Source organism: Dictyostelium purpureum (genome assembly GCF_000190715.1).
Source record: "Dictyostelium purpureum unplaced genomic scaffold DICPUscaffold_215, whole genome shotgun sequence".
NCBI lineage: Eukaryota > Evosea > Eumycetozoa > Dictyosteliales > Dictyosteliaceae > Dictyostelium > Dictyostelium purpureum.
The window spans coordinates 1-15,373 of NW_003519551.1; the positions used below are offsets into that span (position 1 = coordinate 1).

General features: G+C 25.7%; 4 protein-coding genes across 4 annotated transcripts; 2 read left to right on the forward strand and 2 right to left on the reverse strand.

The window, feature by feature from the left end:
* Positions 1–175: 175 nt before the first annotated feature.
* racS (racS, RHO family GTPase) lies at positions 176–1,083 on the reverse strand (the record flags this gene model as incomplete). Its single annotated transcript, XM_003290249.1, has 2 exons — positions 176–625; positions 706–1,083. 2 exons carry the CDS (start codon positions 1,081–1,083, stop codon positions 176–178), a joined length of 828 nt encoding a protein of 275 aa, XP_003290297.1.
* A 1,484-nt stretch (positions 1,084–2,567) lies between these two features.
* Positions 2,568–6,906, forward strand: DICPUDRAFT_154788 (uncharacterized protein; the record flags this gene model as incomplete). Its single annotated transcript, XM_003290240.1, has 5 exons — positions 2,568–3,146; positions 3,206–3,368; positions 3,441–4,235; positions 4,308–5,319; positions 5,706–6,906. 5 exons carry the CDS (start codon positions 2,568–2,570, stop codon positions 6,904–6,906), a joined length of 3,750 nt encoding a protein of 1,249 aa, XP_003290288.1.
* A 125-nt stretch (positions 6,907–7,031) lies between these two features.
* Positions 7,032–8,345, reverse strand: DICPUDRAFT_81027 (uncharacterized protein; the record flags this gene model as incomplete). The annotated part of the gene is made up of 1 exon (XM_003290250.1): positions 7,032–8,345. The coding sequence occupies one exon, from the start codon at positions 8,343–8,345 to the stop codon at positions 7,032–7,034; it is 1,314 nt and encodes a 437-aa protein (XP_003290298.1).
* Positions 8,346–11,055: 2,710 nt separating this feature from the next.
* Positions 11,056–15,360, forward strand: DICPUDRAFT_98639 (cobalamin-dependent methionine synthase; the record flags this gene model as incomplete). Its single annotated transcript, XM_003290241.1, has 3 exons — positions 11,056–11,077; positions 11,486–11,685; positions 11,757–15,360. The coding sequence occupies 3 exons, from the start codon at positions 11,056–11,058 to the stop codon at positions 15,294–15,296; spliced, it is 3,762 nt and encodes a 1,253-aa protein (XP_003290289.1). The 3' UTR covers positions 15,297–15,360.
* Positions 15,361–15,373: the final 13 nt, after the last annotated feature.

The following is a 15,373-nucleotide window of genomic DNA, read 5'->3' on the forward strand; positions in this document are numbered from 1 at the left end:
AATATAAATATAAAAAGTATAGTTTAGTGGAGGATATTATATTTTAAACTAAATAGATGTTATTATATATAAAATATTTATTATATTATTTTAAAAATAAAATTACATATATATATTCTTTTTTTTTTTTCTTTTTCTTTTTCTTTTTCTTTTTTTCTTTCTTTTTCTTTTTGGTTTAATTTACTTTACAACTTTTTTCTTTTTTAAATTTTTTGATTCTTTTTGAAAAATCTTTGCTATTTTGATTTGATTCATTTTCATCTGTTGGTTTTGTTTTTAAATAATATTTATATGCATAATAAGCGCCAGTATTAAAAACTTTTTCAATACTTTTTTCATTTAGGGTTGAACATTCCAAATACCCAACCGCATTTATTCTTTTTGCCATATTTAAACCTTCATCGTGTGTGACAAATTTTGATCTATCTAATTTAACTTGTTCATTATTGTTATTATTATAATTATTACTATCATTATTATTATTATTATTATTATCATTATTATTATCTACGCAATTATTATTTTCATTATTGTTGTTATTATTACTATTATCTTCTCTTTGATCTATTTTTGTACCAACCAATAATATTGGTGCATTTGATTCCTTTATAATTTCTGGGTGCCACTGGAAATAAATAATTTGAAAAAAGTTAATATACTGAAAGAGTAAAATAGTAGAAGAAATAAAGATATGAATGTACTTACTGTATTTAAAATATTTTGATATGAATCTCTATCAGTAATTGAGAAACATAAAATAAAAGTGTTTGTTTGAGCATATGCAGTTTTTCTAATACCCTGATAGGTGTCCTGGCCGCTACTATCAAGTAATGTAACTGCAATTGATTTTGAATCTTCAATTGGAACAACTTTATCTCTATTTTCAAAAGTACTTGGCATATACTCTTGGTGGGAGTTAAAACCATCAGAATAAAGATAAAGTAATGATGTTTTACCAGTAGAAGAATCACCAAGCATTAAAAGTTTAAATCGTTTATTCTTAACCAACATATCTTCTTCATTACTTGATGAGTTTTTAATTACATCTCCATCATTTGATATTTTTAAAACATTTGTATCCATTTGTCTATTATATATATATACTAATGTATACACGAGTTAAAAAAATAATAATGATTATTGATGTTATTTTATAAAATTTAAACTGAATTTAAATATTAAATTAATTAATTAATACAAAATTAAAATAAAATATATATATATATATAGGTAATAAACTATTAATATACAAATTTATTATTATTATATATATTTATGATAAAAATAAAAATATAACAACAATTAATTAATTTTAATTTTAATTTTATGTGAATAGAAAGAAGGAAGTTATAAATAAACAAATAAACAAATAAATAAATAATATAAATAAATAAAATAATAAATATTAAAAAAAATAAAAATAAAAAAATAAAAAAAAGTGAATATAAGGTCTTTAAAAAAATAAAATTATATAATTTGATATGATAACAGAAAAAAAAAACAAAATGATACTATAATTAGAATGTGGGTGTGTGAGTGTGTGATAACATATATTGTGTGTATTTTACTTCTGGTTATCTTGTTTTTTGTGTGTGTGGGTGTATTTTTATTATTATTAAAATTTGTATATATTCAAAAGTGTGGTAGGTTTTGTTTTTTGTATATATTTGTATTGTTGTATAAATTTTGTATATAAAAAAAAGATGATCATTATTATAATATATTACCTAAATCTTATAAAATAACCATATTGTAACGAATCTAATATAAAAAATTTTAATTTTATTAAAATTTTAAAAAAAAAATAAAAAAAAAAAATAAAAAAAAAAATAAAAAAAAAATCTTTTTTTTTTTTGGATTGATATGAAAAAAAAACACATACCAATCCAAAAATATGTTTTGACTTTACCAGCCTTTTGAATTGTTTTTTTATTTGAATCGGCTCTTCATAAAAAATAGATCTCACAGTTAATAATTCTTTCTTTTTATATTCAGTGGTGTGGGTGATAACAACATACTTTATTCATCCCTATGTGCGGCCACTCCAATCTTATCTTTTATTTTTATTTTCTAATAAAAAAAAAAAAACAATAACAATTCAATTTTATTTAATTTTCAAATAACTGTGATACTAAATGATATTGTTAATTTTTTTTTATAATAAATTTTTTCATCGATTAATATGCAATCAAATAAACTACCAAAAAAAAATTTCTTTTTATATTATTTTTAAGAAATATGAATAATTTTTGAAATGGGGAAAATTATTTGCACTTCGTTATTAACTAAATTTATATTTTATTATTTATAATAATTAGGTTTGCATTTTTATCTTTTTTATTTTTAAAATTTTTTTTTATTTTTATTTTTATATTTAAAAATTTTTATTTTTATTTTTATTTAAAAATTTTTTTACTTTTTTTTATTTTTTTTATAGTTTGTCATTGTCTCCAAAAGACACAGTTCTTTTTTTTTTATTATTCATATATATTTAAATTATGTTATTTTAACTATAAATAGAGAAAGAAAAAAAAAATTTAATTATTTTTTTTTTTTTTTTATAAAAAATGAATACATTTGAAGAAGATATAGATCAAATAGATAGCGATATTTATGTTGATTTATACGGATTTGAATACAAGTATTCAGAAGATTCAGAATTAATCGAAGAGTTAAAGTTGCAAAAGAAATTAGAAGAAGATAGATTTGAAGAATGGACACATTATATTCAAAGCACATGCATTTCAGAAGATGAAATTTTTAGATATATCAAAAGACACTCAGGCGAAGAATCATTTAAAGAAATTCTATCGCATGGAATTCACCCAAAATTTAGAAAGGAAATATGGACGATATTTTTAGATAGCTTCAATTTAGATTTTAAAAAGGGATATTATTGGTCATTATTAAAAAATCAAGAAGAAAATTACAATGGAGAAGATAATAGTAGCCCACATTCATCAGCACCCCTAACAACTGCACTTGAAATATCAAGAGCAAGCTCATATAACGATTTATCAACATTAAACTCACCAACAAACTTATCAGTAATTTCATCCTCAACCGATTCATTAAAAGATGATGACTCATTATACAATAAATCAAATAGTATAACATTTATAAGATATAAACATGAAATTTTATCGGTATGTAAATAGTCTTAAAATTTTAAATTAAAATTAATATTAATAATTTTTTTTTATAGGATTTAGAAAGAACATTCCCAACACATCCTAAATCTTTAGATCCAGATTTTAAAGAAAAGTTAAAAAGAATATTATTTGTATTTAGTGAAACGAATCCAAATGTTGGTTATTGTCAATCTTTAAATTATATAACATTTTTTTTGTTAATGATTATTGAAAATGGTAATTAAATAATTTATGTCGTATAGTAATTCATTAATGTAAAAATTATTAATATTTTTTAAATATTATTAGAGGAACAGGTTTTTTGGTGTTTATCATATATTACAGATCAATTATTGGTTGAATACTATAATAAAACAATGTTGGGAAGTCAAGTCGATCAAAGTGTATTATTAGATTTACTGGAAGAGATATTTCCCGAATTAAATAGCCATTTAAATTCTATTGGGGCAGTTATACCGGTATTATCAATGGAATGGTTTTTATGTTTGTTTACTGTATCACTACCATCTCAAGCAACATTAATAATTTGGGATAACTTTTTCGTTAGAGGCAGTAGAGTTTTATTAGAGATTGCATTGGGTTTAATCGAAATGAATATGAACCAATTGATGAATGCCAAAAACCATATACAGGTAACAGAAATCCTATCCAACAAACCTTTTAATCCTGAGCTATTCAAAACTATTCAAAATTCTTACAAAAGAATCGGTGTTGTATTGTCAAAGAAAAGAATTCAAGATCTAAAGCTAAAGCATTGGGAAATAACAAAGAAACAGGTTAAAGAAAAAGAAGAACAGAAGGATTTAAGACATCTTTTGAAGATCACCAAGTTTGATATTCAAAAACTAAAAGAACTTAAAGAAGAATTTGATTTCCTTTCTGTTGATGGAACTGGTATAGGCTTTTTACAATTCCAACAATTAATATTAAGATTTTTACCAGATTGGAATAATTGCGAAAACAGTTTACTCTTCAAAATGTTTAAAAGAATCGATAAAGATGAGGATAATTTATTAGATTTTAAAGAATTGGTCGAAGCACTGTCAGTTTTATCGCACGGAAACATTGACCAAAAATTAAAATGTAAGATATCCATTTATTATTTATTGTTTATTATTATAATTAATGTATATTAACCAATTAATTTTTATTTAGTTATTTTCAAATTGTTTGCAATTGAGTACAAGGATTTTATTACCAGAAATGAATTAAGAAATTTAATAGATCATGTTCATTTTATTTATTTTGAACCATATCTAAAAGATTATCCAGACGAAATAAAGGGTGAATATTTAAAAAAAAAAGAAGATTTTTTAATATCAGTAAAGGAGAAGTCATCATTTCAAGATTTAAAACAAATTGCTTATGAAAATCCCTTAATTATTGAAAGTTTTAGAATTTCTACTTCCTCTCCTACTTTAACAAGTAGTAATGGTGCTGGTGGTAGTGGCGGTGGAGCTGTTAATATTAGTGGTTATTCAAGTACAGGTACAAGCACCCATAGTGCATTGAAATCAAGTAATAGTAGTAGTAATCTAGCAGATCAAGGTAATAGCAATACAGAAAAAAACTCGTCTAACAAAAGAAGGAGCGATTCATTTCATCTCTTAAATTTAGAAGGTCAAACCCATTTAGCAATTAAAAAAGAGCAACAAAAAAAACAAGAGCAACTTCAACAGCAACAAATGCTACAACAAAAACAAAAAGAAAAAGAGAAATTAGAAAAGCACAGATTAAAATTAAAATTGGAACAAGAGAAACATCAAAGAGAAAAAGAAGAAAAAGATCAACCACAATTACAAGATAAAAATTTAAAATCACCAACAAAAAATATAGATAAAAATAACAATAATAACAGCAGTAACAATAATAATAGCAATACCACCCCTCAATCAAGCCCTTTAAAAAAATCAAACTCGGATGATTATTCATATGGATCCTCTATTTTAAAAAAATTAGAACCAATTAAGAAAATAATAGATAATAGTAATAGTGTCACCAATGTTTTCAAAAAAAGTGGTGAGGTTTATGAAAAAAAAGATCAAAAAAAAGATTTAACCCAGCCACCACAACAAATAAAAGAAAAGGAAGCTGATAAACCATCAACATCAGAACAATCGGATCAAGATCAACCACCACCACCATTAGGCGATTCCTGTTTGATTATGTAAATAAAAAAAAAGTAAAATAATTTTAAAATTTAAAACTATTCAATAAATAAACTCAGATAATTATTTGTAAAACCAATTAAAACCTAATAAAAAATATTATTTATTTAAATTTATTTTTTTTTATAATTTTTTATTTTTTTTTACCTCAAACTTTAAAATTTTTTTTTTTTTTCAGATTTTTTTTAAAATTATAAAATTAAATTTCATATCAATAAAATGTTAAATTTTTTATTTAAAAACCAAATTAAAGTTCAATTATCGATTAATCCATATAAATTAAATCTAAGAAATCCATTTGGGTAATTATTATATTTTAGATGATAATATTATTACTTTAAAAATAAATACTAATTTTATATTTTTAAATTTTATAATTATAAAGAACTGCACATTCAGTTACAACCAAAAGAAATAATGTTTTAATAAATATTTCAGTTGATGGTGTTGACGGTTATGGGGAATGTGGTTTACCACCAAAAAAACCATTATGTTATTTAGCAGACTTCAATAATATTGAAAATTATTATAATCAATGGATTAAAGAAGTGGACGAAAAGCAAAAGAGTTTAAAACAAGATCAGGATTTCTTTTATGACTCATTCAAAAAATTACCAAAGGAATACTTTGAAAAACTTAGAGATAAAAACACCACATATTCAGTTGTTGACCAGGCCTATCAATTTTTATTCGAATGTTTAGATGAATGCAGCGAAAATACAAAAGACTATTCATATGCTTCAAGATGTGCAATTGAAATGGCATTATTAGATGGTTGGGGAAAAACTTTAAAACTCCCAATTTACAAAATGGCTAATTTAGTGGCCTCAGAACCTAAGCCATTCTACTATACCGTATCAATGTGCCCAACTATGGAAGAAATATTAGATTCAACCGATTTTGGTTCAAAATACACCAGTTTCTTAAAAATTAAATTGGATCAGGATGTAGAAAAAGGGATGAATATCATTAACCATGTTAAAGATTATTTAAAGAAACACAATAAACCAATTGCAAAGATCTCTGTCGATGCCAATAGCTCATGGACACCTCAAGTTGCCAGATTATATTTAGAAAAGCTTGAGCCAATGGCTGATATCATCTCCATGGTAGAGCAACCATTTCCAATTGAAACATTAAAATCTACATCAGGTGCTGCCCCGTTAGAATCAGAGTTAAATGAATGGGTTTCAATTAAAAAGGAATATCAAGATAAAGGTTTTTTAATTTTTGCAGATGAATCTATTTGCACCGAAAAAGATTTAGACTCATTAGTTCAATTAGTACATGGTGTCAATATTAAATTAGAAAAAACAGGAGGTATCAGATATGCAATTTCAACACTATTAAAAGCTAAAGAAATGGGATTAAAAACTTGGATAGGCTCAATGGTAGCCTCAAGTCTAGATGTGTCAGCTGCTGCTCATTTACTTTGCTCACTTTCAGATTTTGGTGGTGACCTTGATGGTGGTTTATTAATAGATGACGAAACCCAGCTATTTAAAAACGATGCATTCGATTTAGTTGATAATGGATTAATTAAAATCAATCCTAACCATTATGGTGTTGGTGTAACTAAAAAATAATAATAAAAAATAAAAATTATATTTGTTATATAAAATAAATTAATTATTTTAATTTTATTTCTCTTTTATTTTTTTTAAATTATTTAAATAAATATATAATTTATAAATATATTAACAATTAAAATTTACAAAACTAAAATATATATTATTAATGAACCTGAAAAAGCTAAGAGTGTTGAGATACCTTTGGATAATGAGTTTGATCCGCTGTTTGAGCTGCTTTCTTCATCAGTACTTGAGTGTAGCTTATTTTGTTTATTTGGTAAACTACTTGAATCATCTTCAATTCTTGGGAGTGGTTGGGTACCTGGTTCTGCTGAAGATGAAAATGCAGGTGATTTTCTTGTTCTAATTGGTGTGTCATCCTCTTCAGTTTCTGATTCCTCTTCATTTTCTTCAGATTCTTCGCTACCTTCACCGGTTTCTGATTCCTCTCCATTTTCTTCAGATTCTTCAGTTTCACCTTCAGATGTCTCTTCATTGCTTTCTGCTTTTTCTGATGCTTCTGATGCTTCATTTGCTGATTCGTCTGCTGGTTCTTCAGATGCTTCAACTGTTTCTTCTGATTCTGTAGATTCTTCTGGTGCTTCAGATGTGGTTGATTCTGCTGATTCTTCCGAGGTGGCTTCAGATGCTGGTTCTTCCGAGGTAGTTGGTTCGTCTGTTTGCTCTTCAGATGTAGCCGATTCAGTGGATTGTTCTTCACTTGTTTGTTCTTCAGATGTTGTTGATTCCTCGCCTGTTGACTCTTCACTTACTGGCTCTTCATTTGTTGATTCTGAAGGTTGCTCTTCTGATTCAGTTGATTCAGCTGGTTCTTCAGATGTAGTTGTTGATTCAGTTGATTGTTCTTCGGTGGTTGATTCAGATGGTTGCTCATCAGATGTAGTTGATTCAGCTGATTGTTCTTCGGTGGTTGATTCAGATGGTTGTTCCTCTGATTCAGTTGATTCAGCTGGTTGCTCTTCAGATGTAGTTGATTCAGCTGGTTGTTCTTCGGTGGTTGATTCAGCTGGTTGTTCTTCAGATTCAGTTGACTCAGCTGGTTGTTCTTCAGATGTTGTTGATTCAGCTGGTTGTTCTTCAGATGTTGTTGATTCAGCGGGTTGTTCTTCGGTGGTTGATTCAGCTGGTTCTTCAGATGTAGTTGATTCAGCTGGTTGTTCTTCGGTGGTTGACTCAGCTGGTTGCTCCTCACTTTCTTGAATAGTTGATGAGGTTTGCGGATCACCAGAGCTTGGTTGTTCTTCCTCTTCTTCTGAAATTTGTTGTTCTGATTCGGAAGGTGGCGGATTTTCAGAATCGCCCATATTGTCAAGAGAACCTTCACTATTTGTCATTGATCCATCTTCTTGAGCATATGATGTGCTAACATTAATTAAAAGTACAATTAAAATTAATAAAATAACCCAAAGCTTTTTATTATTAAATAATTTCATTTTTTTTTAAATAGTTTTTTAAATAAATATCTATTTAGGAATTGTTATACAACTATTATTAATTTAATAGATATTATTATTTCTATTAAATTTTATTTTATTACTATTACACAAAAATATTATAATTATGTTAAAAATAATTATTTTAAAAAGTTTGTTTAAACACAAAAAAAAAAACTATTATATTTTAATTTTATAACACAATATTTTAAAAACACAAGTAAAAAATTATTTTATTATATTATTAATTTATTATTAATTTTATTATTGTAATAAAAGTAGTATTTAAATAATAATTAAAAAAAATAAAAAATCAAATTTGTGAAAAAAAGTAATTATACAAAAAAAAAAAAAATAATATAAAATAATAAAATAAAATTAAATATTGTTTTGATTTGATTTTAAAAAATATTTAAGTTATATTATTATTACTATTATTATTATTATTATTTATTTATTATACAAATTTTTATTATTTGATTTGATTGATAAAACTTATCATATAAAAAAAAATATTTGTTTTCTTTTTATATCATTTTTTAGTTCCCCAAAAATATCAAAAAAAAATAAAAAAATAAAATAAATTATTATATTTAAATTATTATGAAAATTGAATTAATTTAATAAGGTGAATTTAATTTGAAAAAAAGGTGGGATAATCAATCTAAACTAAAATAATAATTTAATATTTTAAGGTGTTATATAAAAAGTGGATGTGGGAGAGTATAATGTTAACTATAATTGTAGGAGGAGAAACAGGTGTCCTTTATTGTATTAAATAGTTTTGTTTTTAATATTTTTAATATTGTTTTATTTCATGGATTAATATTTTCGTTCGAATACTATATTTAAAAATAGAGGAAACACACAAATACATACTATATGCATATACACAAAAAATGTGGTTTTTTTTTTTTTTTTTAAACATATATTCCCAGTACTAAAATATAGATATTATTGTGATGTTCTAATTTTATTTGTAAAAGATAATCACAATAATTATATAAAAGTACATATAAATACTTTAAATCTGATCTCCTAATCCATTTATAATGTTGTGTGTGTTGTGTGTGTGTGATTTATGTATGTGTGTACATGTGTGTGTCTTTAAAAGTATTAAAATAATAATAGTGTTGATTATTATAATTGAAAAAAAAAAAAAAAAGTAATATTGTTTTATTTTGGATTGTATAATATTCTTAAAGAATATGATATCATATTAAATACTTTATATATAAAAGTATAATTTTTTACTACCAATTGTAGTAAGATTTTTTATTTAATTTAACAATAAAAAAAAATTAATAGATATTAATTTTGGTGTGTTTTTGTGTGTTTGTCTATTTTTTTCTTTTTTTTTTTATTTTTTTTTTTTTTGTGAGAAACTGTTTTTAAAATGTTTTTTAAAATGTATTTTAAAATAGCACATGGATATTATATATCAAAATAAAATATTTGATTGTTTAATTAAATGTGGGTGAATATTTTTGTGTTTTTTGATTTTGAATAATTTTATTATAAATTTATTTTATTTTAAAACAATTATGGTTTTTATAAAAATATATATATTTTATGTTATTACTATAAACAAACTAAATTATAAAAGCTATATAGTAATTACTATATAAAATAAAATTTTGTTTATTAAATATAATATTTATTTAAATTTAATAAACAAGATTACAATTTTTGTAGATAGTTTTAAGTATTGATCTTTTGATTTAATTAATTATATAAAAGTGTAAACATTATTTAAACCCATATACATACCGAATTTTAAAGTGTGGTGCACACATACCCATATAACCCAGACCATACTAGAATTATTTTTTATTTTTATATTTTCCTCTTTCGATTTTTGCTTTATATGATTTACATTAATTTAAAATTTGTAAATGATTTAATTAATTAAATAAAAACAAAAAGAAATATTAAAAGAATTTAGATAGATTTAAAAATATATATAAAAAATATAAATATTATTATTAAAAAAAAGATTTTAAAAAGATTATAATATATATTTTTTAAATTAAAAAAAAAAAAAAGAAAAACACAATGGTTTTTTTCTCTATGCTTTAATAAAATTTTGTGTTAGTGTAAAATGAGTATTATAAGGATAAATATTAACCATATAATGAGTCATTACCAACTCAGATTTTTTTATTAAATTTTATCCATGTATCTGCCTATAAATAAAGTTTTATGTCCTTTTTCAAATTTTTTTCAAAAATAAAATAAATTTTTTTATTTTCATTTTTTTTAATTTTTTTTAATTTTTTTTTATTTTTTTTTTTCATAGAGACGAATCGCCTTTTTTTTTTTTTTATCTTTTTTTAAAATTAAATTGTGTTGTTATTTCTAACATATATATTTATAAATTTATATATTTATTTTGTCATATTAATTACAAATAAATAAACTATAAATATCTTGGTTGTTCCTTTGTTAAAAAAAAATTTCAATTGCAACCTCTAATCTTTATATTTCATTTCTCATAAGATCAGGATCCTTTGAAGAATAAATATTTTGGGTTATTTTTTATTGGTAATTACCCCATTTTAAATAGATTTTTTATTATGTATAAAAAACACTAACCCTTTTTTACATATAGAGTTATACAACAACACAATATATTTACTTTGCAAATACACACACATTTTACACAAGAGACTGATTTTATTAATAAATTTTTACATTAAAAGAAGAAAGAATGGCTAAACAAAAAGAATCAGGTAATTAAAAAATATTTTTTTATTTTTTTTTAACATTGTGGTAATTTTTTATAAACACACTACATTAAAGTATAAAATAACAATTTTGTTGTTTAAACACAATTGAAATGGTTTAAAATTTAAATATAAAAACAAAAGATAAACAATTAAAACCCCAAGCAAATAAAAAAAACCAAGATAAAAAATAAACAAATATTATTTATTTCTAGATTTAGTTTTATATCACCGCAAAATAAAATATATTTATATAAATATAATAAATAAAAACATCACATAAACAAATAATAATACAAAAAAAAATAAAATTATCAAATTATAAATAAAAAATTTAATAGTTATAAAGAAACTTATTATTTTATTAAATCATAAATAATTAATAAATGTAAAATCTTTTTTTTTTATATATAGAAACTTTCGAAATTATCCGTAAAATTTTAAATGAAAGAATTATGGTACTTGATGGTGCCATGGGTACCGAAATTCAAAAGTTTAAATTAAAAGATCACCACTATAGAGGTGAAGAATTCAAGGATTTTCCACATGAATTAGGTGGTAACAATGATCTTTTAGTTTTAACTCAACCAGAAATTATTAGAGAAATTCACTGTGTATGTTATATTATATTATTTATTATTATTATTGACCCTACAAAAACTAATTATTTTTTAAAACCTAATAGAAATATTTAGAAGCAGGTGCAGATTTTATTGAAACCAATACATTTAATGGCAATATTTTTTCACAAGCAGATTATAAAATGGAACATTTGGTTAAAAGAATTAACATTGAAGCATCAAAATTAGCCAAAAGTGCATGTGAAGAATATACAAAAAAAGATCCAAGTAGACCAAGATTTGTTTGTGGTGCTATTGGTCCAACAAATAAAACTGCATCCATTTCACCATCAGTAGAAAGACCAGAAGCTAGAAATGTTACTTTTGATGAATTAGTTGCTGGTTATTTAGAACAAATCGAAGCATTAGTTGAAGGTGGTGTTGATATTTTATTAGTCGAAACCGTTTTCGATTCACTCAATGCCAAAGCAGGTCTTTTTGCAATTGAAGAGTTCTTTAATAAAAACGATATCCCACGTCTCCCAGTTTTCGTTTCAGGTACTATTGTAGATAAAAGTGGTAGAACTTTATCCGGTCAAACTGGTGAAGCTTTCTATACAAGTGTTGCAAGTGCCAATCTTATGGTATTTGGTTTAAATTGTGCTTTAGGTGCCCAAGAAATGAGACCATTCCTTCAAAATATTAGCAAGGTTTCAGAATGTTATGTTTCATGTTATCCAAATGCTGGTTTACCAAATACTTTTGGTGGTTACGATGAAACACCAGAAATGATGGCTGAACAAATTAAAGAATTTGCTGTTTCTGGTCTCTTAAATATTGTTGGTGGTTGCTGTGGTACCTCACCAGATCATATTCGTGCTTTCTGTGAAGCTATTAAAGGTGTTCCACCACGTGAAATTCCACAACTCCCACAACTTACCACTGTTTCAGGTTTAGAACCATTAATTTTCACTCCAGAGTTAAACTTTGTCAATGTTGGTGAACGTTGTAATGTTAGTGGTTCACGTCGTTTCGCAAATCTTATTAAAGCAAATAAATATGAAGAAGCTTTATCAGTTGCCCGTCAACAAGTAGAAGCTGGTGCCCAAATTATTGATATTAATATGGATGAAGGTATGATTGATGCAGTTTCAGCTATCACTAAATTCCTCTTCTTTATTGGTTCCGAACCAGAAATTTCAAAAGTACCAATTATGTTAGATTCAAGTAACTTTGCAGTTGTTGAAGCTGGTCTTAAATGTGTTCAAGGTAAATGTATTGTAAATTCAATTTCACTTAAAGTTGGTGAAGAACTATTCATTGAACAAGCAAGAATTGTAAAACAATATGGTGCCTCAGTTGTCGTTATGGCTTTTGATGAGAATGGTCAAGCTACCTCAAAAGAAGAAAAAGTTCGTATTTGTTATAGATCATACAAAATCTTAACAGAACAAGTTGGATTCTACCCACAAGATATTATTTTCGATCCAAATATTCTTACTATTGCAACTGGTCTTGAAGAACATAACAACTATGGTATTGAGTTTATTGAAGCTACTCGTGAAATTAAAAGAATTATGCCATTGACCCGTGTTAGTGGTGGTGTTTCAAATCTTTCATTCTCTTTCAGAGGTAACGAACCACTTCGTGAAGCTATGCATTCTGCTTTTCTTTATCATGCAATTAAAGCCGGTATGGATATGGGTATTGTTAATGCTGGTGCACTTCCAATCTATGATGATATTCCAAAAGATCTCTTAATATTAGTCGAAGATGCAATTTTAAATCGTACAAATGATGCCACCGAAAAACTTTTAGAATATGCTCAAAAGAATAGTAAAACTGAAAAAGCTGCTGTTGAAGTCGAAGAGTGGAGAAATAAATCAGTCACTGATAGAATCGCTCATGCTCTCGTTAAAGGTATTACAACTTATATTATCGAAGATACCGAAGAAGCTCGTCTTACTCTTCCATCATCATTATCAGTTATTGAAGGTCCATTAATGGGTGGTATGAATGTTGTTGGTGATCTTTTTGGTGCCGGTAAAATGTTTCTTCCACAAGTTATTAAAAGTGCTCGTGTTATGAAAAAAGCTGTAGCCCATCTCATCCCATTCATGGAAGAAGAAAAGAGCAGAAAACGTTTAGAAACTGGCTCAACAGCTGAAGAACCAGAAAATGCTGGTGTTGTTGTTTTAGCTACAGTTAAAGGTGATGTACACGATATTGGTAAGAATATTGTAGGTGTTGTATTAGGTTGTAACAATTATAAAGTTATTGATTGCGGTGTAATGACCCCATGCGAAAAAATCATTGAAGCTATCATTCAAAATAAAGCAGATGTTGTTGGTTTATCAGGTCTTATCACTCCATCATTAGATGAAATGATTTTCGTAGCATCAGAACTCGAAAGACAGAAATTCAAGATTCCACTTATGATTGGTGGTGCAACTACTTCACAAATTCACACAGCTGTTAAAATTTCACCACATTATACACAACCAACTGTTCATGTTTTAGATGCCTCACGTAGTGTCACTGTCGTATCAAGTCTTTTAGATCCAAAAAATAAAGAAATATTTGCAGAAGATATCGAACAACAATATAGCGAATTACGTGAAAAACATTATGCTTCACTCAAAGATAGAAAATACACCTCATTAGAAAAAGCTCGTCAACATCGTCCAAAGATCAATTGGTCTGCAATTACACCAGTTAAACCATCTTTTATTGGTAAACAAGTATTCAAAGAATATTCATTAGAAAAGTTATGCACAAAAATCGATTGGAACCCATTCTTTGTTACATGGCAACTTCGTGGTAAATACCCAAATCGTGGTTATCCACGTATTTTCAAAGATGAAACTGTAGGTGCTGAAGCTAAGAAACTCTTTGATGATGCTCAAGCTATGCTTAAAGAAATTGTCGAAAAGAAATTATTAAACGCTCGTGGTGTTATTGGTTTCTATCCAGCAAACAGTGAAAATGAAGATATTCTTCTTTATACCGATGATACTAGAACTACAGTTGGTGCCACACTCCATGGTCTTCGTCAACAAAGCGAAAAAGAAACTGAAGAACCATACCTTTCATATGGTGACTATATTGCACCAGTTTCAAGCGGTGTTAAAGATTATATTGGTTTATTCGCAGTTAGTGCCGGTTTCGGTTTAGATGAAATGGTAGAAAAATACAAGAACGAAAATGATGATTACTCTAGTATTATGGCAAAAGCCTTAGCTGATCGTCTCGCTGAAGCTCTTGCTGAAGCCCTCCACGAAGATGTCCGTAAGATTCATTGGGGTTACGAAAAAGATGAAAATCTTTCAAGTGAAGACCTCTTCAAAGTAAAATATAAAGGTATTCGTCCAGCTCCAGGTTATCCAGCTCAACCAGATCATACTGAAATGAAAGCAATTTGGTCATTAATGGATGTTAAAAATCAAACTGATATCGAGCTTACTGATCATATGGCTATGGTCCCAGGTGCTGCCGTTAGTGGTATCTATTTCTCACACGAACATGCTAAATATTTCTCTGTTGGCAAAATTACAAAAGAACAAATCGAAGACTATTCTAAAAGAAAGCAAATTCCAGTTGAAGAAGCTGAAAAATGGTTATCATCAATTTTAGCTTATGATCGTTTACCATTTGTCAAAAAATAAGATAAATTAAAATTAAAATAAACAAAATAAATAAATAAATAATTTATATATTTAAAAAATAAATAGTTTTTATAATT